The sequence below is a fragment of the Pezoporus flaviventris genome, unplaced genomic scaffold (genome assembly GCF_033815535.1).
Source record: "Pezoporus flaviventris isolate CSIRO_AGI_PZ_B2104156 unplaced genomic scaffold, CSIRO_AGI_Pfla_v1 ptg000002l, whole genome shotgun sequence".
Lineage (NCBI taxonomy): Eukaryota > Metazoa > Chordata > Aves > Psittaciformes > Psittacidae > Pezoporus > Pezoporus flaviventris.
This window is the reverse complement of record NW_026892550.1, coordinates 30,172,376-30,199,575: the sequence shown is the minus strand read 5'-3', so window position 1 is coordinate 30,199,575 and position 27,200 is coordinate 30,172,376. Positions and strand designations below refer to the sequence as shown.

At 40.0% G+C, this 27,200-nt stretch overlaps 1 protein-coding gene and 1 long non-coding RNA gene across 8 annotated transcripts in view; one reads left to right on the top strand and one right to left on the bottom strand.

The window, feature by feature from the left end:
* FAT1 (FAT atypical cadherin 1) overlaps positions 1-13,499 on the bottom strand; it is a 108,158-nt gene extending 94,659 nt beyond the window's left edge. For 3 of the 7 annotated variants that reach the window (XM_061473751.1, XM_061473762.1, XM_061473773.1), the window contains exons 1-2: positions 13,336-13,496; positions 1,628-4,916 (exon numbers count right to left, since the gene is read on the bottom strand). In XM_061473751.1, the coding sequence (XP_061329735.1) occupies positions 1,628-4,916; positions 13,336-13,389 (3,343 nt within the window). In that variant the 5' untranslated portion in view covers positions 13,390-13,496. Of the gene's footprint in view, positions 1-1,627; positions 4,917-11,448; positions 11,581-13,335 lie in introns of those variants that run through there. The other 4 variants (XM_061473790.1, XM_061473805.1, XR_009746968.1 and 1 more) reach the window with 3 other exon arrangements.
* Positions 12,875-27,200, top strand: part of LOC133279743 (uncharacterized) — a 36,092-nt gene continuing 21,766 nt past the window's right edge. Inside the window, exon 1 of the long non-coding RNA XR_009746969.1 lies at positions 12,875-13,118. This is a non-coding gene — a long non-coding RNA (uncharacterized LOC133279743). The remainder of the gene's footprint in view (positions 13,119-27,200) is intronic.

Sequence of the window (27,200 nt, the reverse complement as noted above, 5' to 3'; positions counted from 1 at the left end):
TTGCCCCAGTTTTGTAAACCTGACAGTTAAAAGGAACTTAAACTCACACCAGTTCTTCAGTAAAGCAAACCAGCCTTGTGCCAAAAGAATGAAGAGCCAAAACATGCAGAGAGCTAACTCTGCCACAATGGTAACATCACAAAAATACATGTACCTGCCCACATCCACACAAACAGGTACACGTGTATACACTGATGTCAAAATAAAAATACTGCTTCACTTTTTTCCATTCTCATTACTGTTATCTATCATTTGGACAATAAATCGCAAACTCATTCTGTAATACAACTAGACACTATATATATGTACAATTATGCACAGTAAATGTACTTATGTGAAAAGAAAGGCATAACAACACATGAATAGTCTCATACATACCAAAAACCTAAAAGTGAAACTACCAAGTCTTGAAGAGTATGTAATTCTCCATTTTTAGAAAGTGTGTTCCACAGTCTTAACTCTGTGCTTTGTTAAAAGCAAAGCTAAGAGAAGCAATGATACATTTCAAGGTCTAGATTTGGTTCCTTAGCCACAAACTACATAATTTAACAACTGACATTCTAGAAGAAAAAATACTGCCAGTAACACTTTGTTCACTTAAACCTTAAAGAGTAAAGTGATTTTGTGAGACTGTAATTGCCCACATCCACAATTGTGAGAAGCACACAGAACACACAGGATGGCTACTGAATTAGTCAGACATGATTGACATTTTTTCTATTCTCAGTTTCAAGGTTATTTTTCTGTAAGACAATCAATGTGTCATAATTTACCTACATGCAACCCACAGACAGATTTTCCACAAGATTCCTCCTCAATTTATTTTAAGACACTTACGTAGCAGCACAGTATTAACGCTCTATCAGAGACATACATAAATGAGTAGCGACACAGATACCCATCCAAAGTGTTAGAAGTCAGCACTAGAATTTTATTGAAACCATAACTGTGCTACTTTTGAATACATGACACTGGAATAATTCTCACAGTTGCTTGTCAATTTATGCATTATTAATGAAATATGTCAGCAGTTCAATATACTTCATTTATATGAGCTTTTTCTAAAGGTTGCATTTATGCTTTACCAGAGGTCTTTTCATGAAGGAGGCACCACTTACTACCTCACTGATGGGCAACTACAACAACTCTGAAAGATAACTACCAAACCCAACACGTATGGCAGTACCACACTCATGCATATCTCCTGCAAATAAAGCAAGAGAAGTCACTTAAGATTAAAAAGCATGAAAATCCCTTCAGAAAGCAGTTTGTTGCTTTAGCCTCACTGCCCCAAAGGCAACAGTTTTCACATAAGGCAGACCTTCATTTTATATCAACAGTATTCTTATTTTTGACAGGTGGCATATATTTTAAAATCTAAGAAAATCTAAAATCTACCTGGTTTTAGGTAGGCTGGATAGAAATGAGGACAACAGAGGAAAACTACTTATCAAACATATACATATAATATTTCACTAAACTGGTAGACAAAACTATACACTTTATTGGTGAAGTCTTTCTGTCCTAACAAGAACATCCATGTCAACTGTGACAATGCTGCTTCTCTCATCTTTCTGCTGGCTTGTGATTTGATTTAGAATATAAAAACAACAAAAAGCCACCTTACCTTTTTCTTCATCTATTCGAAAAACTCCTATACCAGATCCATCTCTGATGGAATATCTAATCTCCCCATCTCGTCCTGCATCTTCATCATAAGCAGATACTGTCATTACTGAGGAGCCAACAGGGGCATCTTCTTTTATAAAGCCTTTATCTGCAAATATAGAGAACCGTGGAGTGTGCAAGTTTTCATTCACATCAACTATCTCGACCTCAATGTAACACGTAGAAGACAATGAAATGGGTTTTCCTTTGTCCTTTGCCCGCACAGTCAAGTTATAAAATTGTTTCTTTTCATAATCCAGTCTTTCTACAATACGTATTGCTCCACTTAGCTTGTCAACATCAAAGGTGCCATCTCCACTGTCCAAAAGACTGTATCGTATTTGACTTGACTGGCCTAAATCAGGATCATAGGCTTCTAGCCATGTAATAACAGTTCCCTCAGGAAGATCTTCTCGAATTCTCACATGATAATTTGAAGGAATAAACTTAGGAGGATTGTCATTAACATCTTCTACAGACACTTTCAAGATAACTGTTGAAAATAATTGAGGTTCTTCGGTAGGTTGGTCCCTAGCCTCTATTTTCAAAAAATAGACATGCTGTTCTTCACGATCCAAAATCCCTACAACTTTCACAATTCCTGTCACAGCATTAATAGTAAACTTGTCTGTATCTGTAAGAAGAGAATATTTCACTTCTCCATTAACCCCCAAATCTTTATCAGTAGCTTCAATTTGAATTATTTCACTGTTTGGCTCTTGGTTTTCACTCACTTCAATAAAATAGCTGTCCTGCAGGAATTCCGGTGGGTTGTCATTAGCATCCAAAATTTTTATATCTAAAAGGTGCCACGCAGACTTCTGTGGTATTCCAAGATCATAGACAGTAATATTTAGAGTATATTTATCTTTTACTTCTCGGTCAAGGGGGGATAAAATTTTCAGCACTCCTCTTTCCATATCAACAATAAAACTACTATCTTCATTACCTCCAGAAATAACATACACTAGCTTTCCATTGAAGCCAGTATCAAGATCAGTAGCATTCATAAGCATTATGCTGGAACCCACAGGTTGGTCTTCTCTTATCTCAATGCTAGTGGGGAGAGTACTTTTAAATTGAGGTGCATGAAGATTCACAGAGTGAGTGTCAAAGAAAACATCCTCAACTTCTCCACGACTGTGCAATTTATTTGCTTGTAAGAGTTTCTCTGCAAGCATTTTGGCAACACCAGTTTCTTCACATTGCAAGTTGACAGGTTTGCGAGTAGTAGCTACAGTTATGTTGATATACAAAGGTTTTGCAAAGTTTTCTCCATCTGTGGCTGTAATTCTCAAACTGTGAAAAGATATTTTAGCACCCAGGCCATCTATTAATGACTGTTTGAGTGAAAGTACTCCAGAATTTGGATTTAGGCTAAATAAATCCAGTTCATTTCCAGATTCAATTTGGTATCTCACCAACTGGAGCTCATCAGCATCAATAGCAGATACAGTTGTTATTTGCTCTCCAACACCAAGATCCCTGGGGATTGTTCCCTCACAATTTATTTTCTCAAATAGAGGTATATTGTCATTCAGGTTATTTAAAATAACAGTAACAGGAACTTCGACTTCTCGACGATATGGTACACCCCAATCGGAAGCTCGAATCCTCAAATTGTAAACCCTTGGCATCAATTCATAATCCAAGTCTTCTGAGGTACTAATAACCCCACTGAAATGGTTCATCACAAATGGCAAAGGATTTAGGTTTGCAATGCTGTAGGTCACATAACCATTTTCCCCTTCATCAGGGTCTTTTGCACTGACTCTCATGACACTTGTACCTACTGGCACATTCTCATCGAAAGAAGCTTTATAGGATGTCTGAGTAAATTCAGGAGGATTGCTGTTCATGCCTAGTATCTTAATTAATACTTTTGCAGACGCTCTTCTGTCACTTGTTGCAACTTCAAGTTCAAAATGGGATGCATATTGTGCTTTTATGGGTTCTGAAGTGGTAATAAGACCAGTGTGAGCATTTAAATTGAATTTTATTTTGCCCGGTGTATTTTTAAAAATATATGTTAAGTGTGGGTAACTAGGCAGAGCTTTCACCATTATCACAGGTGTATTTGGAGGGGCAAATTCACTTATTTCAGCTCTGTATATCTCTTTTTCAAATCTGACAGGACCAGACTTGAACTGTGGTGATGTTACGTGAACAACTTTTACAGAAGAAAACTGCGGGGGATTTCCTTTATCTTTAGCTTGAAGGGTAAGGTTGTATCCAAAAGGGTGGCTCTCCCAGTCGATGTGACCAATAGCTTTTATTCTGTATTCTTTACCTCCTGGAACAGACCTCACTGTTTTGAACTGTTGAAGTGGATCACCCGCAACAATACTTAATGATGCTATTTCCCCATTAGAACCCTGATCATTGTCCTCTATAGTTACAATTGCGTAAGTTGGGTTTTTGTCCGATTCCGATGGAGTTAACGTAACAGCTGTGATAATGGGGGCATATTCATTTGCTTGCTCTACATAAACAGTGAGTTTTGCCATACTACTTATGCCACTGCTACCATACAGCTTCAGCCCACGGTCCACTGCAAGAATTTCCATCTCATAATGCTTAGTGTCTAAGTAGTCAAGTCTACCAGTTAGAACTACCACTCCACTAGTTGGATGTATAGCAAACAAATCTGTTCTTTCTTTAAAGCTATAGTAAAACTCTCCATTTGTTCCTATATCTGCATCTGTTGCACTGACTCTTGCAATACTGGTCCTTACTGCTGTGTTTTCAGGCAAAGAAACACTGTAAGATGTTGGAGAAAACAAAGGGCGCAAGTCATTTGTATCCAGTACCTGTATCCTGACCTTCGTGCGTGTTTCAACATTTGTGTTTTTTTCAACTGCCTTAACAGTCAGCGTGTAATGGTCTTTTACCTCTCTGTTAAGGATAGCTGTGTTTCCTCCCTTGGTCCGTATTCTCAAAAAGCAAAAGTTGCCAAGAACGTATTCTTCAGCTTTGAACAAGTTCTCACTGTCACCAGAAATAATTTTGTATCTTAGGTCCCATAATGGATTTGTAATGTAAATGCCCATTTTCTCCGGATGCCCAACATAAGTCTTGGCTGCAGAATTCTCATACACAGTGGCATTGTACTCTACTTGTGTAAACTGCATTGGTGAAGCATGACGTAGCCTTTGATTTCCTTCACAGTTTCCAAAATGCTGCACCAGCAGCATCAGCAGCAACAGCATAGTCAAGTATCTTCCCATGGCAGCAATTACAAAGAAACCCTGCAACAAGACAGAAACGTGTCAAGACTTTTATGACCGTTCAAATATTCTCAAATAACCCTGATGTTTAGAATTCATGTTGAAAGAAAACTACAAGTTACACCTCTAGGTTATATCCATTTTTGCACAAAGTTTCAACACGATTTACAGTAAAAGCAGATAAAATTCCCAGAAAATGTGAAGAATTCACAAGACCAAAAGTCTAGGAGCTACTACCATGACACAAGGAGAATATACAAAGTTAACTTCAAATTAACAATTCCCAAGTAACATATTCGAATATGCCAGTGCTGTCTGCTATAAGCAAGCAAACTAGATCTGAACTTATCTGGAGCAGTGAAAGTTCACCCCAGTCTTCTACTTCCTATGTGACATTGTCTTCTGATAAAAATTCTTCTCCCTTGTTTCACTTCTACTGTAAAATGACTGATATCAAATAATGTGGAAGTAAACTGTAGAGGTTTGTTTCAAATTACAATAAACTTTTAAAAGCATCCTATGAGCACCTGTTCTAATAATTATAAAAATCATAAACAAAGACTAATTCTGTATGTATTGTACCCTCTCCAAATGAGTACCCTTAAAAGAATAATGCATATCACAAAAAAAAATTTATATCAAACATCATTAATTTATGAAACCAATAAAAAATCAGTTATATTTCTTTTATTTCCCTCTCAGAACAGATCTGAAACAAATTAGCATCAAGAGCTATGAGAACAGGGATCCATCAAATTAACTGGAGGAACTATTAAGATGTTTCTCAAACACTCCTGAAATGACAGGGTAGGAGCCTGGAACATCAAGACAGACACAAAACACACCCTCACTGGCTTTCCCATTTGAAAAAGTCAGTATGTCATTTCCAGTGCCTAAATCCAGACAAGACTGCAGTAGGAAGAAAGGCAGAAACTTCACGAACAAGACCTTTGGGACCACCTTCCTCATCTGAGTTTATAGTAAACAGTCTTTACTCCCCAAAATCTCACAGGACAACAAACTGAGGCTTCAGAATGCTTCCTTAATAAGACCAAGCTTTCAACAAAATCTTAGTGGAAAAGTTTCTTTCTTTCCAACAAGCAGAAAGATATCTAGCTTTGACTTGACTGCTTCAATTAAGTACTGTCCGTTCTTTCCTTCCAGTTTTCCCTGTTTATCCTAAATATTTTTCCCTCTCCTTTAGCATCTTTTTCCTGGCCAGTCCGTTACACAGCTCATACTAATTCCTAACTGCACTCTTCTCTAATTCTTCCTGACTTTTTCTCCCACATTTTAGCCCTAGTCTGTACTCACTCTTTGGCTATCAGCATCTCCTCAGTGTCTGTCCTCACACTAGTTCTGTTCATCAAAACTCAGAAGGTATCACATTATGAGGTCTCCTTCTTCCACTCGCATTTTCTCTTATAGTTATTTTTTCTGCCCTAATTCCTATCAACTCAGGTAGATACATGAAAGATTGCACTGCCTGAAATTCCATGCTTCTGCCCACTACAAAGCATTAGAGCAAATTAATCTACTCTGTCAACAGTTTACTCCAAAAAAACTCAGAAGAAGGAATTCAGTCACAGGCATTAGTAAGTAAATAATTGTAAGAAGAATTTAAGACTCATGAGCACATAAGCTACAGGAATACTGAAAAGCAGTAATGAAAACTTAGCTAGTACACTTTTGGAAGGAAAAAAAAAAAAAAGCAAGCATGTATGCCTTCCAAATCTAGCAATGAAGCTACACGATTAAAGCTATAACCACAGCAAACAATAAAAATGAACAAGCAAACAATGAAAAGTGTATGAGCTTTTAAAAGTAAGTCACTAGCTGGAACCACAGCTGACAAGGTTTTAATGCTGAATGAAGGAAAGGCTGGTAAGGCAAACCAGTTTGAGGTTGGAACAGCTGCCATTTCAATGAGTCAACAGTATCATTCCTTCCCTATGTACTCTTCTTCCCAGGCTATGATTTGTCCTGGGAATAAGCAGACACATGGGTCTCCAGGGCTTCAACCCCCTAACATACTGCCAAGTAAATGAACATTTTCATTAAAAACGAAAAACACAACCAAAAAAACAAACCCACAAAACACAACGAACCACCAAACAACAAACCAAACAAGCCTTGCCCCCAGCAAAACAAAACAAAAAACACAGCAAAAAAAAAAACAACCTAAACCTATAATAGATATCAATACTTCCAAAACTCCAAACAATTTCAGATGCCATTAGACTGTCATAAAAGTCACATTAAGAAATTATTGCATCTTTTTAAAATTATTCAATAGAAACAGGTTCTTTTATTCCATCGTGCTGGAATTTTGAAAGCTATTAAAAAAAAAAACAACCAAAAACCTACTTAATGATCAGATATAATACTTATCTCATCAGATCTTTTCCTCTTTTCCCCCTCAGTTATACTAGAACTATTCATTTTTTTTCTTTTTTACTTATGCTGAAGTCCAAAACCCAGTTCCAGCTCTGATTTATGGCACCACATAACTCACTGTCTACACTTACCTTAGGCAACAGGCTGTCTGAGATAGTCTATTACATAAAACACTGTACCTCACCATATCTTTTATCATCTGCTCCTCAGGCCTGTTAGACACAATGCACACCATACTATGAGGCATTAGACTGTGTTAAGATATCCAAACTTCTCATTAAAATTCAAAGTTGGACACAGGTAGGTTTTGCTATTACTGTAAATATTTTTCTGTGCCATAATACCTTAAGCACTTTTTGCTGCTCTTGTGTAATTACTTCATGTGGAGCCTGCTCAGAACTGGCAATGGGCAGCCTATTACACATGCTGATGCAACTGCCAGTAAGAGAACCAAGCAGCAACTTCTAAGGTTTGCTGAATCACAGTCAAGAGTTTAAGAGTTAACCATGTTAGACAAAAGCAAGTTAGTAATTTCACAGAATCATAGAATAGTTAGGGTTGGAAAGGATCTTCAGATCATCTAATTCCATCCCCCCTGCCATGGGCAGGAATGTCTCACACCAGACCATGTCACCCAAGGCGCTGTCCAACCTGGCCTTGAACACTACCAGGGATGTGGCATCTACCATGCCTTTGGGCAACTTGTTCCAGGGCCTCACCACCTTCACAGTAAAGAACTTCTTCCTTATATCTAACCTGAACTTCCCCTGTTTAAGTTTAAACCCATTACTCCTTGTCCCATCAATACTTTTTCCATTCTGTCATAATTTACAGAGCTACTGGAAACAAAAAATAAAAAAAAAAGTTGACCCAAGATTACCCAAGAGTCAACATACTATAGCTGAAGTATTACACAATGCCAGTAGTAAAGACAGTTAACTACTAAGGGAAAGTATGAAAGTTTTAAGATAAAGTGAGAATGTGTTAGATATAAACTCAGCTCATTATAGTGAGCCAGAATGACTCAAAATTTCAGAAACGTTTTAGTCAAAGGCTACACTTCGAACTCCTAAATTTTTTATTATCTTTGGAATAGGACCAGTTTAGGATTTTCTGCATCCATTTAACACACAAGGCAACTGTTTGCTTAGCAAAACATCACAGCCCTAGGTTTACAAGCAGTGCACACCACATTTACTCTGAAAAACTCCTTTAAAGTAAACTTTGATTTCTTATCTGGAAATTATTATTCAGATAATTTTTATTTATATGCATACCCTGGAAATTTTTATTTATATGCATATTAAGTTCTGGAATACACAAGACAGTTTTACTACTTTGTTACAATATTAACAAAATTATGAACACATTAACATAATTTGTATATGGGGGGAAAACCTAACAGAACTTAGAAATAAGAACTATCGTGACATTCAAAGTTTACAAAGCAAAATTTTGGAGCTATCAGACCTCAATCTGGTAATTTACAAATGAAGATGACCTGGATAAGATAGCAGTAATGTAAAAGACTGTCTCTCTTAGTAGTACATTTAGAGTGCCTAGGCTTCAAAGTTTGAGACTTGAAATTTTCAAGCATAGACAATTTAGTACATAGCAATCTCAATGCCAAACAAGACAACAACAAAACCCAGCCAAACAAGCTTATCTTCTACACAATATATCAAAAGAGAGCAAATTTACTCTCCCAGAAATCAGAGGTAGAAAAAGAACCTATATCAGGCCACATGGCCCAAGCTGCGATGAGTTTTAGTCCCACTGCTATCCCTTTTCTACACATAAGATAAGCTACATCATTTACATTAGCAGAATAAGACTCTGTGATCATGGCCTGTTACACTGCTCTAGGGACATATCAGACTATTTTGAGCATTGAAAGAGGTTCTTTAATGCTGTTTCTACATTGCTTGTCTACTGAAATCTTTAATAAATGTACTGGGGGTTTCACCCCATACGGGCACCAGCTTCTTTGACTTGTAATGTTAAGTTTGCAAGACTAAAATGCCTCCACCAATCAAAACATCACCTATTTACTGTAAAAGTCAGTTTTGATCAGCATACACTATTGATGCCATTTGACACAAATGTACCATGAAGAGTTATTATTGCGGTAACTAAACTGTCATACCAGGGTTCCTATTGTAGAAGGCTATGAGAGATCATGGGGCTTTGTAGGCTGTACTAACTGTAGTTACACATACTCTCTCAGTTATTGAAAAGCAATTATTTATGCAGTCTGACTGGGAAAAAAAAAAAAACAACAGATATAGCTGTTTCAGGATGCTAAAGTTTCCAAACAAAAACCTCAACAGTGTCATTTTCTTTCCTGTGAGGGAGGGAGTACATCCAACTATTTTGGCATTTAGAACATTAACACATGATGAAAGTGTACCACAACATTACTTCAGTAAAGCTGGTAAGTTATCAAACAAAATTGTACATTGCCATAGATATTAACCTAACAGTTTCAACTTGTGACTAAAGCCTAGTAAATTTTATGCTTGTATTCTCCACATTATGCATTAATCTCATGGATACGTTTGATTTATGCTTTCGAGACCTTTGCTGTTAAGAGCAAAAATGCAGCCACTGTACTCAACATGCATGCAAAGATTCTGAATCCACAGTGAAACAGTTTCACACAGAGAACTACTATTTATCTGTATGGCAGTTACTTACTAGTGTATCTCATACTGAACTCAACAGTTGTGCAAAGAAAAGCAGACCTTCAATCTTTGTTAGGAAAGCATTTGACTGAAATTTGGCATAGCACTTTAAAGTTTGTCAAGACAAAAGTAGTAGTTTCACTGAGCTTGAACTCAGCTTTAAACTTAAAAACAAAAACAATACACACCCCCCCCCCCAATTAAATATTTGAGGGTTTAAGAGAATTCTGTATTGGCCTACTTGCACTCGTATCAGTGATAACTTAGACATGAAAAGTTCTTTCACATACTAAATTATAAAACCCAGGAGATTATCCTACTACTGGGACGACTGCTAAAGCTCACCTTCCAGACGTCTAAAAATGAAACTTTAGAGTCCCACAGAGAATAAACTCAAAAAAACAAATAGCTTTCAGCGCTCAAGCAAAGCGTTTTACTCACTAAACAGCTGAATATTTCAACAGTTTGACAAGTAAATAGGAAATACGCATCTACACAGCATTCTTTTCTTCCACAGAAAGCAGAGGTGGTAAAAAAATACGGGCAATATTTCCCATTCAACTGCTTATGAACAACTTGCATGCAAGTGTTTAAAGCTCAAGAAAACCTGACTCTAGAAGGCAGCATTTTTTAAGTTATTAATGCGTTTCCCCTTCCCCCACCCCCCCCCCCCCGAAAAAAAAAAAAAAGCAAGTTTACAACGGTGGGAAGATTAGCAGTAAGACACACCGCCGCTCACTGACACCAGGAGGTTGAAAAGCGCACCTTTCAAACAAAGCTTTGTTTTCTTTCAACTACCGTGAAGAGAGAGAAAGCAAGCAAACACGGGAACCGGCAGATGCGCCCAGCCGGGATCTCCCGGAGAGCCGGAGCCGAAGGCGGACACTGCCTCTCACCTTTTGGAGGAAAGCGGCGAGGAACGCAACAAGGGACACGAAGTTAAAGTGCAGACAAAGGAAGAAAGTCACCCCAACATACTTTCTCACCGCGAATCGCCCCTGCCGGTTTAACAAGGAATTAAGCTTGCAACGGCACGTCAACCGCATCCGAAACACCTTGCCTCCGGAGGGGAAAAATCACCGCCACCCCTCTTCCTCGACGCAGCTCAGGAGCAACCTGCCGGCTCTCGGGAGAGCGTAGCCAACACTCCAGCCCCGCCGGCTGCCGCCAGCCACAAGCGGAGGAAAGGGGGGGGCAGCCGGGCGCCTGGGCCCGCGACGCCCGGCAGCCACCAGGGCCCGGCACCCTGGGCAGGCGGGGGCAAGGGGGGCGGGCGCCGCTCCGCAGCCCCTTCCGCCGGCCCCCGCAGCACGAGGAGCATGCACGGCCAGCGCCTCCGGGAGGCCTTGCCTCAGAGACGAAACTTTCCAAGGGGGCTCAAACCACCTCCTCCCCTCGCCAACAAAACTTCCCAACAACTCGCCCAGCTGTCCTGTCCCGTCCCCTCCTGCTGTGACTGCATCTCGCCGCACCTTTCTGCTTCTCACTACCTGCGGGATGGGGGCACGGGACGGGGCCAGCCCCGCACGGTACCCGCCGCGCCGCTCCCCCTTTCTTCCAGGGCCGCCAGCGTGCCTCGCCGCTGCCTCTCCGCCCCCTCGGGCCGCGGCGCCCTCCCAACCCCCCCCCACTGTATTCCTCCGCGGCGCTGTACTGCCGCTCCTCCGGAACTCGTTCCGCAGCACTCCGCGGGCGAGGGCACTCCCGCACACACCCCACACCCCCCCCCCCCGCCTCTCCACACATTCTCGGCCCGGCAGAAAGAGTACGGAGTGTGGAGAGGGGGTAACAGGGAGAGAGCGAACCACAGAGCAAACTGCTCTTCCAAGTGGCCTGGTGCCCACGGGGAACGCCAGCAGGGCCAGGGAGGACCCCTCATCTCCGCCGCGCTTGCCCCGCTGCAGCCCGGCCGGGACGGCAGGGAAAGGGGTTCCGGTCCAGGGACACGGCGGCTTCGCGTGTGGCAAAGTTCTCCCTCGGAGAAACTACTCAGAAACTTTAAGAAAGCTACTGCCAGGGAACATCTTACGGGAATGGCGAAGGAGACCGTCAGAGCCCGCGGGAGCAGCCGGTCTTTGATTGTGGGGCTTTGGTATCCGAGGACTGGCAGGTATCCAGAACGAGCCCAGCCGCAGCCACTAGCGCCGATGGCAGCGAGGACCGCCCTTCGGCGGCCGCAGCGCCTCGGCAGCCGTTCCCCCCGTGCGGCGGGCTTGGCCTCGCCTCTCAGCTGCTGGCCCCGGGCTGGGTGAGACGCCGCTTCGCGGCCGTGCGGAGGGTGGTCTCTCAGTAGCGGCCAAAATTGACTGACGGCTACCGCGACTCCCAGCCGCCGACTTAAGGAGCAGCGCCGTGTCCCGGCGCCGAGAAAAGCGGCGGCGAGGGGAGTGTGCGGGGGACTTGGGGCAGCCGGGGGATCGCGGCAGCCCACCCGCGTCCCGGGGAGGTGGTACAGGCTGCCTCGGGAGTGGAAGTAATGCTGAAGGATGCCTGTCAGCCCACCAGCCTTACGTTAAAAGACTAATACTCCGAAACAGTTCTCGGAGGATTCCCCGCTCATTAATAAAGTGATCACGCTTAATAACGATTAGACGTTTGCCTGGGGAATCCCGACTTAGCGGGCTCATGGTGAAGCCGGGCTGCGGGCGGGAGAAGCCAGCGGGGGTGCATTTACCCTGCATTAGCCCCGCCACGTCTTTTATTAGCCACATAAATAAAGCCAGCTGCATAGGGGGCCCTCCTATAGCCAAAGCCTCGCACGCCCGGGGCTGCAGATCAGAAGCAGCCGACCCCTTCAGAAAGCGCCGGCTTCCAGGCGCAACAGCTCTTGGCCAGGAGACTCTGGGGGCCGCCCAGGCAGTTCCCCTCCGCCCCTGCTTCCCCCCACCCGAGTCCGGACACCGGCCTCCCCGCGGCAGCGACAGGGCCGCAGTTCCGCAGCTGCCGGGCAGGGGGCGCCGCGCCACAACGTACGGGCAGCCGGGCACAGCGACGGCAACCAGCCCGGGCTCGGCAGAGCGAAGAGGAGCCGGCAGCCCGCGGCGCCGAGCCCGGCTCCGGCTGCAGGCGGCTGGATCCGGCAACCCGCGTGCCGCTCTCTCGATGAAGGTGGTGGTGGAGCGGGCGGTGCCCTCAGCCCCAGGTATGCACAGCTTTGGATAAAGTCGGTATGCCTATATATATTTATGTATATATATATATAAGCCTGCAGAATCATACATACACTACACAGTTATAAACTAGGGGTTGAAGCGAAGACCTCAGTATTTTCAATAGCTCAACAAACCAGAGCACCAAAACTCTCACTGGAATCATCTAAGCACCCTGATGATAATAAACTCATTATACAAAGAACTCACCAGACCAGCTGGACTCGGCGCTCTTCTCCCAAAGTCCGCTCCAGCTCTGTTCATCTCTGCACGCTTTCTACCACCCCTTTCTTTTTTGTCCGCTTGAGAAAAAGCGAGCAATGCTCAGGTGCCCACACACCTCTAGAGTCCGAACCCCGCAGCTCTGGCGCTCAGCGCGGCGCCCGGCCCCATCTCCACAGCGCGGCATGTTGGCTCAGACCCATCCGCTGCTCGAAACTTGAACGAGGGTGGGAAGGAAAAATAGGGAGGGGAAAAAAGGGGGGGGGGGGGGGGGGGGGGGGAGAGAGAAAAGAGAAAGGGCGAAAGAGGGGAAAAAAAAAAAGAAAAAAAAAAAGAAAAAAAAAAAGAAGGCGAAAGGCAGAGAGAGATGCAACTTTCTTAAGACATGTCCAGGCAAAGAACGGACAGAGTTGAAGAGTTACAGCAGCGGAGAGAGTGAGTGGGTAAGCTGCGCCGGATCGCCGATCCCCTCCCTCTTCCTGGATTCCCCCGCCTCTCTCCCTCTCTTCTTCCCTCCCTCTTTCCCTGCGTCTTCTTTCTCACTCCGTCCGTCCCCCTCAGACCCTGCTCCCGGCAGCACCGCCTCCTCCCTTCTCACCGCTGAAGCGGAGCGCGGCGGCAGCAGCAGCAGGAGCGCGCACCCCTACACCGCCCGGGCTCTGCGCGAAGCCCCTGCCGCGCACCTGGGCGGCGGCCGGCCGGCCGCCCGACCCCCCCCACAGGTGAGGCGAGGCCCCCCTCCGGCCTCGGTCCCCTGCCGAGGCTACTCTCCGCGGCCGCCACCGGTTTGCGGCCCCGCTCTCTCTACCGCCGGCACTCGGCACGGCGAGACGCCGCTTCCTCTGCCGCACAGGTCCTCCTCGGCGGAGCACAGTCGCTAAAATAACGGGGTGACTCCAAGTAGGCTGAGCACGGCAATCCGCGCTCTCCCCCAGCTGCGTTAGCGCTTCAAGACCAGAACAGTTCTCTCCTCTCCCTCTTCTCTGCTGTCCTTTTAGGGTTTCCTTTTTTTTTTCCTTTTATTTCTTTTGTTTCTCATTTTTTTTTTCTTCTTTCTCTCCTCTTTCCCCTTTTTTCCTTTTTTTTTTCTTTACCCCTTTTATTTCCTTTTTTTTTTGTTTTTTTTTTTCTTTTCATTTTCCCTTTTTTCTTCTCCTTTTCTTCTCCCTCTCCTTCATTTTCTTTTTTCTTCCTTACCTTTTTCTTTTCCTCCAGGGAATGGATACAAAATATAGGGGAGCTATATCTTTCAAGGCACAGCAAAGGGTTTCTACATGGCCTGCTCCGCCCGCCCCCCCCCCCCCCCCCCCCAAAAAAAAAAAAGCAAAGTGGCAGCTCCTTCTCAAAAAATAGTAAATCATAACCAGGGAAGGCATATTTAAACTGGTTCTTTATTCAAACTAACCCCCAACAAATTGCTCCCCCTTGACAAAGACCAGGAGAGGTGTCACAGCTAAATGACCAGGGGTCAGCTAAAAGCAGGGCTGGGTAGGTCCTGAATGTGGGGGTTACAACATTTTGGGAAAGCTACAGAAACCATTTTAAAAGTTATTTATTTGAGAGAGATAGTGTAACACTAATTTTGTAAATCACTCCCAGATTCCCACAAGGTAAAGTATTAATTTGTAACATGATTTATACTTAAGGACCTTAAAGTCACGGCCTTCCTCCAGAAGTCAATTTGACTTCTGAAGACATTGGATCGTTATTTCCTATAAGATACACCACTAAAATCTATCAGCCATGTGAGCATGCAGTGTTCTCTGTTAAGAAGAGCAGATACAAGCTGCAGTATATAGATTCTAAGTACATTTCCAAACAGTGCATACAAGCCAATTCAGCCTGGGAATGATCACTTTGACTGAACCTGTATGGAAAGTTTAATGTCAAAATTTTCTGGCCTCATAGATTTCCACAACAGACACAGCTGATTGATTTACTTAGCATCTCAGAGTTACTTTTTGAAGACACTAAATGGAATTATACTAAGTACTTATCCAAATGCCACTGGGCCAAATGATCTTTCCTTCTGTGAACACAGCTTCAAAGTAGTCTTTATAAAGTAAACCACACTGAAAATAGCATTCCAGAAAAGAGCTAAAAGGGGAACACTTTAAAGGCATTATAGTTAAAGGCTATAAACAAGTGTAAACCACAGTTCTACGCAGTACAGTTGCAAATATTTCATAATTTTGGAGTATATAATTTGCTACCTTTCAGCTTCAAGGCCATATTATGGTTGATTGCTAAGTAACTAAAGGCCAGACCAGCAGATCGCTTAAACCTTTGTCTAAACTTTAATTCTCAGTGCTTGGAGAGGTACAGTGGTGGTCAATTGCAATAACCTCATGTACGAGGGTGGGAGCATCTCTCAAAAGTAGCTGGTAAAGATAACGAAAAAATCAGGGCTTTCTGGATTTCCTTCTATACACATGCTATGCTGACAGCAAGTACTTCAGATGAAGAAAAAAGGGATATGCCGTCACTTTCCAGTGGTGGGTAATGGTGCTTAGAACTTCAGATAAAGTGTTGGAGCCAAGATGTCCAGCCAAGTGTATTCATAAGTCTTCTTGATATATATAGTTTTACCTTCTAAACCAGGTTTCTAACATAATGAATAATATTGACAAAGTTACTCTGATAGTTACTGAATATTCCATGTTTATTTCATTTCTTCTCTGTCCTTTGATTTTTATTCTGGGACACAGTATCAATAATTGTTAAAATAATATGTTAAAATAATTGTTGACTGTCACATTTAAAGATTAATCTTCCCAGGGTATCTTTTTGATATCCTAAAGAAAATTCATGTATTCTGTTGCATTTTAACCTATAGGTAAGGTACAAAAGAGAATACTTGAAATCACACTTCAGTGCCTAGGGCACCATGCACTTCCCTGAAAGACTTCCAGTCTTAGAACCATTGTAACAAAATGTGTTTGGTGTTCCCTGTCATCTACTGACATGTCCTGGTCCTTATGAAACTGCCTAAACTGAAACGAGTTTTGGCTCAGCTGTCACTAAAAAAAGTAGTTCTCTGGATTAGACAGTTTAGTTTTGAGAGAAACATGGATCCTTCAAGTCTGGAATTATTTCCCAAAAACTGAAATAGAAATCTGGTATCAGACTACCAGCAAGCATTAATGTTAGAGAACTCTTGTCATAAAATAATAAAGACAACCAGAAATTATATTCTGACATAATAACAATCATCATTTCCCTGTGAGGCATTATGTCTCTCTAATGCGAGACGAATCTTCTCACTAATCTACCTCAAAACTAGCCTCATAGATCTCAACTCTTTTCCTCTGTATTTAACAAACAGGAGCTGATAGATCAACTGAGTAGGTCAATAGAGCGGAAGTAAATAATGAAGTCAAGTGTCCTCCAGAGAAATTTTCCTGCTGCCAGCCCCAGCAATACACAAATGCATATGGGGATTGATATCTCAAGTACTTTAGACGGACCTCTCAGCTCCCATTTTGGGGAAAAAATAAAAATAAAAAAAAATGAAAAGGTTAATTTCAAATTGTAGGGACTTCAGCTACAAAAAGCTTTCAAAGTTGAAATCGGCACTTTGAATTGGACTGGCTCAGAGATGGCAAAGGTGAGGATAATTATGGCTTGGTCTCTATGAGGATGAAACAGTGCAATTGCTACACCAAGTGCAGCTTCCAAAAAACACTTCTGAACACAATAGCAGCCAGTGACTCAGGGGCAATCAAGGGCCCATAAACACTGAACCTCTGTGGCAGAGGGCAAATGCATCTTCTCAGTAACGAGGTCAGGCGCAGTTTCAAGCAAGTTCTCCACCAGTTAAATATGAACTGATCTGATAGAGGTTTTAGAGTAAGAATAAAATTCTCTACAGTACAAAAAGCTAGCACAAAACCTGTGCCCTGTCTGAATCGTGGTTACACAGAGAGAAGGAGGTTGATAAGCAGAAGCTCTGCTCTGGCCATTCCACTCTTCCTCTCATGGCCCCAGTGTTTCAAGAAGAACTCCCCAGCATGTCAAATAGTTGTAGCCTTTGTAATGCAAAAAACCCCACCCAAACCAATTCCTGAAAACCTGATAATCATCCTCTCCCCAGCCTGTAGCCATGGATGTATACTCATTTACCACTATATTGTTTCCTCTTTTGTAAATGCAGACCTGGGGAGTAAAAAACAATTCTGCCTTTCTGGATGTTCTTGCCTACTCTCTGCAAACTTGGATTGAACCACAGCTCTCCGCTTCTCTCTTCCCCTGCCCCCTTTTTTTAGAGGGGAAAAGGTGGCAATTTGTATGAGAAACATATTTGAGAGAGTGCTGGCATTTTTCTACCTAAACCAAACTGCTGTAAACCCCCTGAAAATCTTTAGAATTGCCTTTGCATGTCTTTCTTCATCTGACAGAATTTGAGCAAGAATATTTAACTTTTTATAGTTTAATTATTTTTATTGACTTCTTTTTACCCTAGAGAATTCTTAATGCGTAAAATATCACCAACTATTTGATTGGGTACCCTTTCACAGTGTTCTTCAAGACTTTCAAGGCAGCAGTGTCAAAATAATAGTCATATATCAGCATTGGTATAATAAAATGCTAAACAATCTCAGTTTCTTGACAATCCATTGTGCACCCTGTGAACCTACAGAGGAGTTTACTGAGGTGACTGAATCATTAAACCTACAAGCTACAGCTATTTGTAGATATGTGTTAAATACACATATATGTAACAGTAAGGAAAACCTGCAGCAATTCTACAGAGGAGAAAAAAGGAAACACACTTAAAGGACGTTCTTGTGTTTCTATAGTACGCTAGTTCTTCAGGTAATAATGGGAGGAGCAGGAATGACAAATATTCTCTAAACAAGAGTGAGTTAGGCAGCCTCATATTTACAAAATTTCAGTCCTGCAGATTACCTCTATGTATGTCAACTTTGAAGTATTTTGGCTTTGCTTCAGCAACAAGACACTTTTCCACATCACCAATCTATTTCAGACCGAGGGCTAGTCAAATAGATTACTTTAAGCCTACATAATAAAAAATAAAAAGACATAATTTAAGGTAAGTTTGCTTTTATGGCATTTATCCTATCCTATGCCATACTGGCAAGCTGGAACCAGTAGTACCATTGTGGACAGTACTGTTTTTTGATAAAAGGTCAAAATTAGGGTAATGGTTTGTGCTAGTGCATCCCAAACAAAAGTGAAACATCCTGGTTATTGTCAATATTCAGCAGGTTGGAATGATAATGGTATGACCATCTGCAGGGATTTTTGTCTTGTCTCTCTCAGCAAGGTAGGGTAAGTCTGCTCCTACATTATCTGTACTTATCCTCCTTCTTAGTGGTGCTTGGACTGCACTATCAAGTTCAAATCCACTGAGCCCAAGGCAGAAAGGCATCAGTTCACAGTCATGCCTATAATACGAGAAACTCTTTAAGTTAGATTTAAATAATTAAAGAACAATTAAAGTGTTTGACAAGATCAGAAAAGGGCTAGGCTATAATGATAATTAAGCTTTTTTTTTTTTTTTTTTTTTTGAGTTGCATACGCTAGTATTTAGAATCGTCACAGAATCATATAATGGTTAGGGGTTGAAGGAACCTTGAAAATCATGTAGTTCCAACTCCCCTGCATGGGGGTGATGTTTTCCCTTTTCCATTCAGCAAAAACTTCACCAGACTGCCATGACCTCTCAAATATGATAGATAATGGCTTGGCAACTACATCCACCAGTTCCCTCAGTATTCGCAGATGTATCTTGTCAGGTCACATGGACTTGTGCACCAAACTTCCTTGGTTTTGAGTAGCTGGAATTAGTTGTCCAGGTTCCATTAACCTCCGAGCTGGTGTGAATTCACAGAAATAAAGTTTTAAGAACTCGGGACATTAGTGTTACAAAGGGCTGAATGAAATAAAAGAATGTTTGGTGTTACTGTGGTCTTCTTTATAGTAAGGTACTGGTCTTTTTGGTTCTAAAACTGGTCCTAAAGCTAGAATTAGGGTTTGAAGAACTGTAGAGAAAAGTAGATATCCCCAGTGACAGTAGTACTCATAAAATAAAATATCAGGAATAAGTTTGGTCTCTGTGTAAGACATGGATTTGCCTAGTGCTAATGGATTGGTAAGCCAGTTTTAATTTAGTCTAGGATGATTAATATTGGAATTTAATACTGTGAATATCTTCAAAGTTCTTCAGGTCATAAAGAAGAAGGAAAGGCATAGGTGTCTACTGGGACTAAGTCATTATGCCCCTTTATTGTGGTCACTGGTCCTTTTATAAAGACAAGGTTTAGACCTACAGCTTATAAATCTATAGCATTAAAATATATATAGAATATTAGTCTAGAACTCAATTGACTTAAGTGTACTGAAGGGCTCAAAGAGATTTTAGTTGAGCTAGCATCTACAATGTCATAAGCTTCATGTTTCTTTAAGAGGTATCTCTTTTTCATCCAGCATTAATCTTAGGTTATGGTTTGGTTTAGAATTTGCAAATCCAAATTCAAAATCTAGACAGCTTCAGAATTTTGAAAATCTGATTGTTAGAAATGAAGCTGTTTTCCATTGTCACTAAACCACAATGTTTTAGTGTGTAGTATGGAATACTGTACCTAGTCCTTCCTCTGCAATTAGTCTAGACTTACAGCTAAGTTTAGGTCAAAATAAAGAATTGAGAACCCAATGCTTGTGTGCGTGCTGTAAAGCTCATAAAGGTTTAGTCTCCTATGTGTGTAAAGTATTACATCCTCTTTTACTGAGGCCTCAGAGCCATTAGGTTTCATTGAGATGAAGATCCCCGGTTTTCACCCATGGCTTTATCCCATTTTACTATTATTGGGATAATATCTGATTAAGCTTTGTTTACATGTATCCAGCTTCTGAAGTTCAGTGTATTTGGGAATATTATTTCATCCAATGGAAGAGAGGACTTTCATGACTAGACATTCCTATCCCACATGATGTCTTACCTGTAAACTGTATTGCTTGATCCAGAAAGAGTATATATGTGAAAAAGCCCTTTCTTTGCTTACAAGGTGTTCTTCTCTACACTGTTGATCAAAATCTAACTTAAATCAATGCAAAGAATCCAAGTTCAATGAGTGTCTATTTGATTTTGCATGTGCCTGAATACCTGAGTAACAAATAGAAGTGCTCGGGATGACAAGAATTTCCCTTTCCATTTAGCTGTCTAGTTCAAGCACAGTGTCATTGCAAGGAAATGAGTCTCTTCTTTAAGAAGAACTTGCTGGAAGGAACAGAGAGCTGATACGCAGCTATCCGCCAGGGATTATGGCAAAATAACTGGCCTCATGAGTACTGGGGGGCAGTTATTTACTTTTCAAAATATTACTCAGCTAGCTGAAATTCATCCAGTGAAACAGGAGCCTCTCTTGCAAAGGAGCAGTGTGCAACAAAAGTGTAATTTATTAATTATTTCTATTTGTTTCCTGTCTTAACTAGTCACTGTGAGTTTTTTTCCTGTTTATGAAGTCAAGTCTTCTTAAAAGTTAATAAAATCTACTTTTCCTATATTTGATAGTAATTTAGTATCTTTTTTGAGAGCTTGGTATAAGAGAAGGGTCTTGGTCTATCCACTCTACCCAACCTAGGTCTCCGTCACAATCATTGTCATGGTGTAGCACTTCTTTTCTTGTTTATGCAAATAAGTTTTGTTAAGAGAATTTCTGAAAAAAATCATTAATATATTTCAGCATAAAATTTGCCTACTATTCTCTATTCTCCCATGTGTTTGGTATTACTGAATAAGATTTGACAACCCGTTGTTTCTGTCACTCTTTTAGCACTTACAAAACTTGTATTTTGTTTTCATTCTAAACATAGAGAACACGACCTGCTGCCTTCTTTGCTCCTTCCCACCAAAGTTATTTATTTTAAATAATTAAATAAAAGCCTCACAGAGCATCCAAGATCAGTAAGACACGCTATCCTCCATAATAAATCTATGTCATATTTAAGCTCTAAGCTCTATACTATCTCTAGTACTCTATACCATCTTTAGTACTGTTATGACACATCAGATAGGGTTATTACTATGTAAATTAGCCAAATAATGAACACTGTGGAAGTGTTCATTCAGACCAATATTGTATCACTCTGAATGTGTGGAAAAAATTCTCTCACATAAATGGGATCACATAAAGGTCAATGTCTGTGAAATAAAACATACATCAAAATAAGATCTAAGTAAGAATCAATATCAGTATATCCTCTTTTCACATCATAAGCATATATAATGTCAGTCACAAGAAATATATTGTGTCCTTTTCTGTTTGTAATTGCAACATCATTGCTTACCTACAGTAAATTATAGAGTATGCCTTAAAACATGAATTGCCCTTAAAATAAAATTCTACTATTATTATTTGATATTGACAATCCTAATAAAGCTAGTGTCTCAGAAGCTGAAGCTGTATAATAAAACTTCTAAGCCACCTAGCCTCAACTCCTAAGTAGTTTCTTTAAGTTCATAAAGGCTTACCCTTGCTTTAGTTCAAACTAAGTAGACATATCTGCCATGAAGGTCTTACACAGGGATGATTAAAAATAAATTAGATTGGTGAGCTAGACTGGGTAGAGTTCAATAGATGATGCATGAGAGAGAAAGAAGGAAATGTTTTTGCTTTCAGAAAAGATACTATGTGAGCTACAGAGGTGACATTCAGTTAATATATTCAAACATACTGTCATACCAATCAATTTTTGCACGTTTCAGGCACATTTTTCCACTAGCCAATGTAGTTAGAATTATTTGTGCCTTGAAAGCAGATGTACCCAGTAAAAAAATGCTGGTGCCATCTTTTATAGCATCTTGGTGCCAGCTATATATATCTTGCACAGAGGGAACTTTTCAGACCTATGGGTGGAACTTCAGATTGAACATTGTTCTATTGAGTCAAAGACCAAAGAGACCCATTCCATTCTGAATAAATCACAGTGCTGTCCAAAAACTGGAATAGAGTATTTCAACATGTATTCTATCCAAAACAAACTGATTAATACCCACAGAAAAGAACAAGAGCAGTCTAGTAAAAGCAAACAATGAAGAAAAACATTGCTTTAAATTTGACATTTGGTATTTCCAAGGCCTTGTATCAAATGAAATAATTTTGAAGAAAAATCATACCTAATCCTGCTTTTCCTTTGTTCCATTTTATTCATATTTTCTGTCTTCTCTTCCCCTCCACTCTTTCCCTTTTTAACAAGTTTTAAGGATATTTCTACTAATGCTGTCTCACAACTTTTCTCTGTACTTACTATCCCATGACTGTAATAGGAATCATAATCTGACTACACAATGGAAGGCTGGCTTTGATGATAGCTCCTTCTCTGCTCTCAAGATATTGACTTTTCTCTCTACTCAGTTTTCTCTCCTGTTACTGTTACCAGCATAAGTGTTCAAGAATGGGGCACTCCACTGAACCTTCACTTGAACTTTTGCTAAAAATCTACCCAAAACCAGCAGAATATCTTGTCTAGTGTTTCCTTACTAAATAAGCATAAATAAGAGGCCTTTCTGTTTCAGGTCTCGGTTTTGAAGCTTTCTTCCCACAAATGCAGTGAATCCAGATTATTTATTAACCATTTGTCTGCTGTAAAGCCCATCATTCCCTTTTTTTATATTTGGTATTATCAAGACACTATTCAAATGAAACAATCCTAAGGAAAGGATGTGTTGAGCTAGAAATATTTTTACACTAGCATTTTAAAATTAGTGACCCAAAGAAAACCAGATAAAATAAATGCAATACTTTATCACCTGTACTTTCTTGTCAGAATTGAAGTATGTCACAGAATCAAAGCAATTGAATGATTGTATCTCATGAAGTCACTACCATAACTCTCTCATAATCCTTTGCAAAAAAGAAAGTGAAATGCAGACTGAAAAAGACTTTCTGCTTTCACAGAAATGGAATAAGTTTGTATGTTCAGTAAGTAACTATGTTTGAGCTAGCAGGAGATAAGTCTTTTACTCAACTACTTGAAATATTCTGGCTATCTCCTTATTTCATTACTGGGGTCAGCAGACAGAAACTACATTATGTGAAATTGTGTATTGCTGTATACAAGTCTTCTTGTCTTCCTTGATTTAAATAGTCAAATATATTGTTAAATTAAGTGCTTAGTCTGTATGATGACAAGGAATGTTAAACTATCTAAAGTGTAAAAAGGACCTATTAACATGATTTTGTTTAGTTCTGGCCTTTCTGATGAAAATGGGTGGTTTTTACAGGTAGACTCATTGAAAAAAGAGACTACATAATTAAATTGCAGTGGCTATAACAGAGCACTAGTTGGTTGTGTTATGTTAACTGTATTTGTAAAACATGTCTGAAGATTTTGTCCTTTTTTAAATATTTGGCAACACTGCCTGCTGCCTTCACTTCCAATTTTTTATTTTTTTTCCCCAGGGTTTCTTCACACACAGTGTATTTCTTCTTTCGTACTTACTACAATTGTGCTCTAATTGCAAAGATCACTGCACAGAAGAATAAAAGCTCTTACCATGAAAGAGTTTTCTGCATTTTGATGAAATATCAAATATAAAAGTTAAATTGCCTGTATCTTACCAAGCATCATAGGGTACTTTAGAGTTTAGTGGAAATAAATAATTACAGAGTAAAAAGGCTATCTATCTGAGATGATGGATGCTCAGAGGAGTGAGAATAGGTTTTTCACTGCCAGGTCACTGGCTTGAAGCTGACACATTTTAGTGGAGACTGAATGTAGTTACCTTCCAGTAGCTCATCACTGGCTGTAAGAAATTTGTGAATTAATCTAGTTCTGTGTAGAAGTTTAAGATGTTTAGGTTGCAGATAAAGATGCTATGCACACAAAGTTTCAGAAGATAAAAAGGGATACTTCTAGAGACTTTATAATAAGATAAATGCAGATAAGTGTGTAATAGCAATACAGTGAATCATGTGCTGCCGTACCTTCGTGTTTGATCTGTGCATCAAGGATTTGAGTTTCTCAGAATATTCACACCTTACTGCAGAAAATAATTACTCTTTTGAAAAGATGCCTGGTGAAACATAAGGAGCAATTCTGTAACTAATAGTGAGCAAAACTGCTTCCATAAGCAAAATCCAGTGTGAAAAACTGTTGCAGAATTGGACCCTTAGCAAAATTCAAGATAAAAAAATGTTTACCATAATCTTAAACTGCAGAAAAACCCATACTGATTTTTGATTAAAGTAAATTCATTAAAAATTACGCACACAACCCCAAGGAAAACTTTTCCACTATTTATTTGTTAAGAAGACACGTTTCAGATTTCCAGTTATGAATTAGGCAGTTATTAAAAAGGAACACAGTTAGCCAATGGCTATCTATCTTTGTTTAACGGTTTTGGTTTTTTTTTCCTCTAGTTAAGATTTTGAAATATTTCCTCAAGCTTGTCTGTGTAATATGGTTTAGTCTAAGTGAGACCCTCATAGTTTATTTATGTGTGCATTTCATTCTACTATTAAATAAACACTTTGTTTGGCTTAATACCATATCAATACCATGATGACCCTTTCACTAGTTAGTATATATTCTGAAACAGTCACAACACTAGAAGGACACACACCCCCTCCCCCAATCTACAGAAAATTAAAGGTTTACTTTTTTCACCTTTTATTTAAATGCACTTGGTTTCTTTGTCAAATTCACAATATATGTTAATGTTGCCTTTCTGTTCAATGGCATGTCATGATTTCTACCCAACAAAGACACAGTAGTTTAAAGTGTATTATTGTTGCTATTATCAAATATTGCTATAAATAGAGCATAGATTTTCTGCTAATGCTTTCAGGGATGATTGTTTCTGGATTCTGTGTGCATGATAAAAAAAAATTATGTTCCCAAGACTTTAAATATTTGTGTGTATAGGCAAAATAAACAAATACAAACTGGTGACAAGAAGTATTCAGAAGCAGTGAGACAGACTGTTCTGGTCAGCTGGAGAGGACAAAGTATCATTGGCAGTAAACTAACTGTTGTCAGGTTTACTGTAAACAAAGGAGACTTTTGTGGTTGGTTCAGAAGAACTTTAGTTATTTTGAAAACATTTATGGGAGAGACTGACACTGTAGGCCAGTGAGTCCAAATAAATCAAGATGTTTACTAGATATTTTAATAATTGAAGAATTTATGTCCTGAAGCTACTTATTTGAAGAATGTCAAGGGATGGCTGTCCTTTGGAATAGTCTTCAACGTGTTGTGCTGCTTTGTATGTTTCCAGATGGCTATATGAGAATGTTTGTAAGAATAACAACATGTTAAATAGAATTTGCAAATGATCATCTATCCGAAGGTGCTAAAAGAGTATTTCTCCATGGTTTCCTCCATGTTTCTGTCATCAAGGTGTAGAAATGACTTATGATAGATGAACTCAGAGGAAGAAAACGTTAGAGTGCTAGTGAGGTAAGCTTTGGAAATATTAGGACACAAATGGTTTTGTTCATGCTAGGCGACATGCAGGTAACAAGGACAAGGATTCATTGCAATCGCTGTGATATTCAAGTGGCTCCACAAGAAAAGCAGTTGTTCGTAAGGATTAACTGGTCCATCTGGATACATCTGTTGGTTAAGGAGTGATACTTCATTCTGTGTAAGCAGTTTTCATTTGGTTCTTTTAATCACATCCAGATTGATGTATTCTATCTGCTTTGACAAAATATTTTTTTTTGTATGACCAATAGGAACAAGGCCTTTTATTTATTGAGAAACCTGCTTCCTGCAGGTTTATTTAATTCTCTCTTGTAGCATTGTTTTTTTCTAAATCCACAGCCATGAAACACACTTTGTTGCCCTCAGAATTCAGAGGAAGCGACTCTCTGAGCATGTTACAGGACTCCTGTAGGAACATGTAAGATGGAAGAAAGTTACCTCAGCAAGGGAGGCTCACACTTTGGATATTTCCTTTATCTGACTGACACAGCAAGATTTAAGAACTTTTAAATTCATTGGCTGATTAGATAAAACCAGTGCAGTTCAGTACATACCACTGGACTCTTGGCGTTTTAGCTTCATTTCCTTTGCAGAAGAAAAGGAAAAGTGTGGCAATGCTATCCTTCTAGTATAATTTTAGTGTAGAACTGTCATATATCATTGTTCTATCTCAAAATCCAGTGCTGAGTCTATGCAACTACCATCTTACTTTATCATATCACCATTGTTTACTTCACAACTTCAATGTGTTTCTTTTTATAATAAAAATTTGAGTTTAGAAGATTTTAGTATATTCATTTCATACCTGCAGAAGAGAAACACAAAGGAGAGCTTTCATTAACATGCCCGAGTCCCATTTTCAAAATTACTTAGAAGCCAAAATCTCACCAAGTGCTATTGGTTATTCAAGAACCTAAGGGCCTTACTTTAAATTACCAGTTATGAAATACTGAGACATCAAAAATAGGTCAGTAAAGTCAGAACAACCATAATTAACATTTTATATGAGACAACATCAGAACAGACTGTAAGTTGCTATACCTTCTGGTGCTATACCTGATCCTGAACAGTAGAAACTGTGGTGACTACACCTAGTCTTAAAGCTGCTATGTAAGGGTGAACCTGGTGAATGACTTCAAATCAAGTGTTTTACTCTCAGGCCTTGGAAAAACGTATGATCGTCATTTAGGAAGGTAATGTGCTATTGCTGTGTAATAACATACAGACAGTTCCTGGTTTGGGGCTTAAGCCTTAATGGGTGACATCATTCGAAAAAAGCAAAGAATAGAGAGCAAAAAGCGACTCTAATCAGCCGTCTGAGGACCCATATCTCAAGATATGGCTACTCAAGACTTATTCCATATTAATTGCTGTGGAATATTTTATTTTGTAAAAATTTTCCT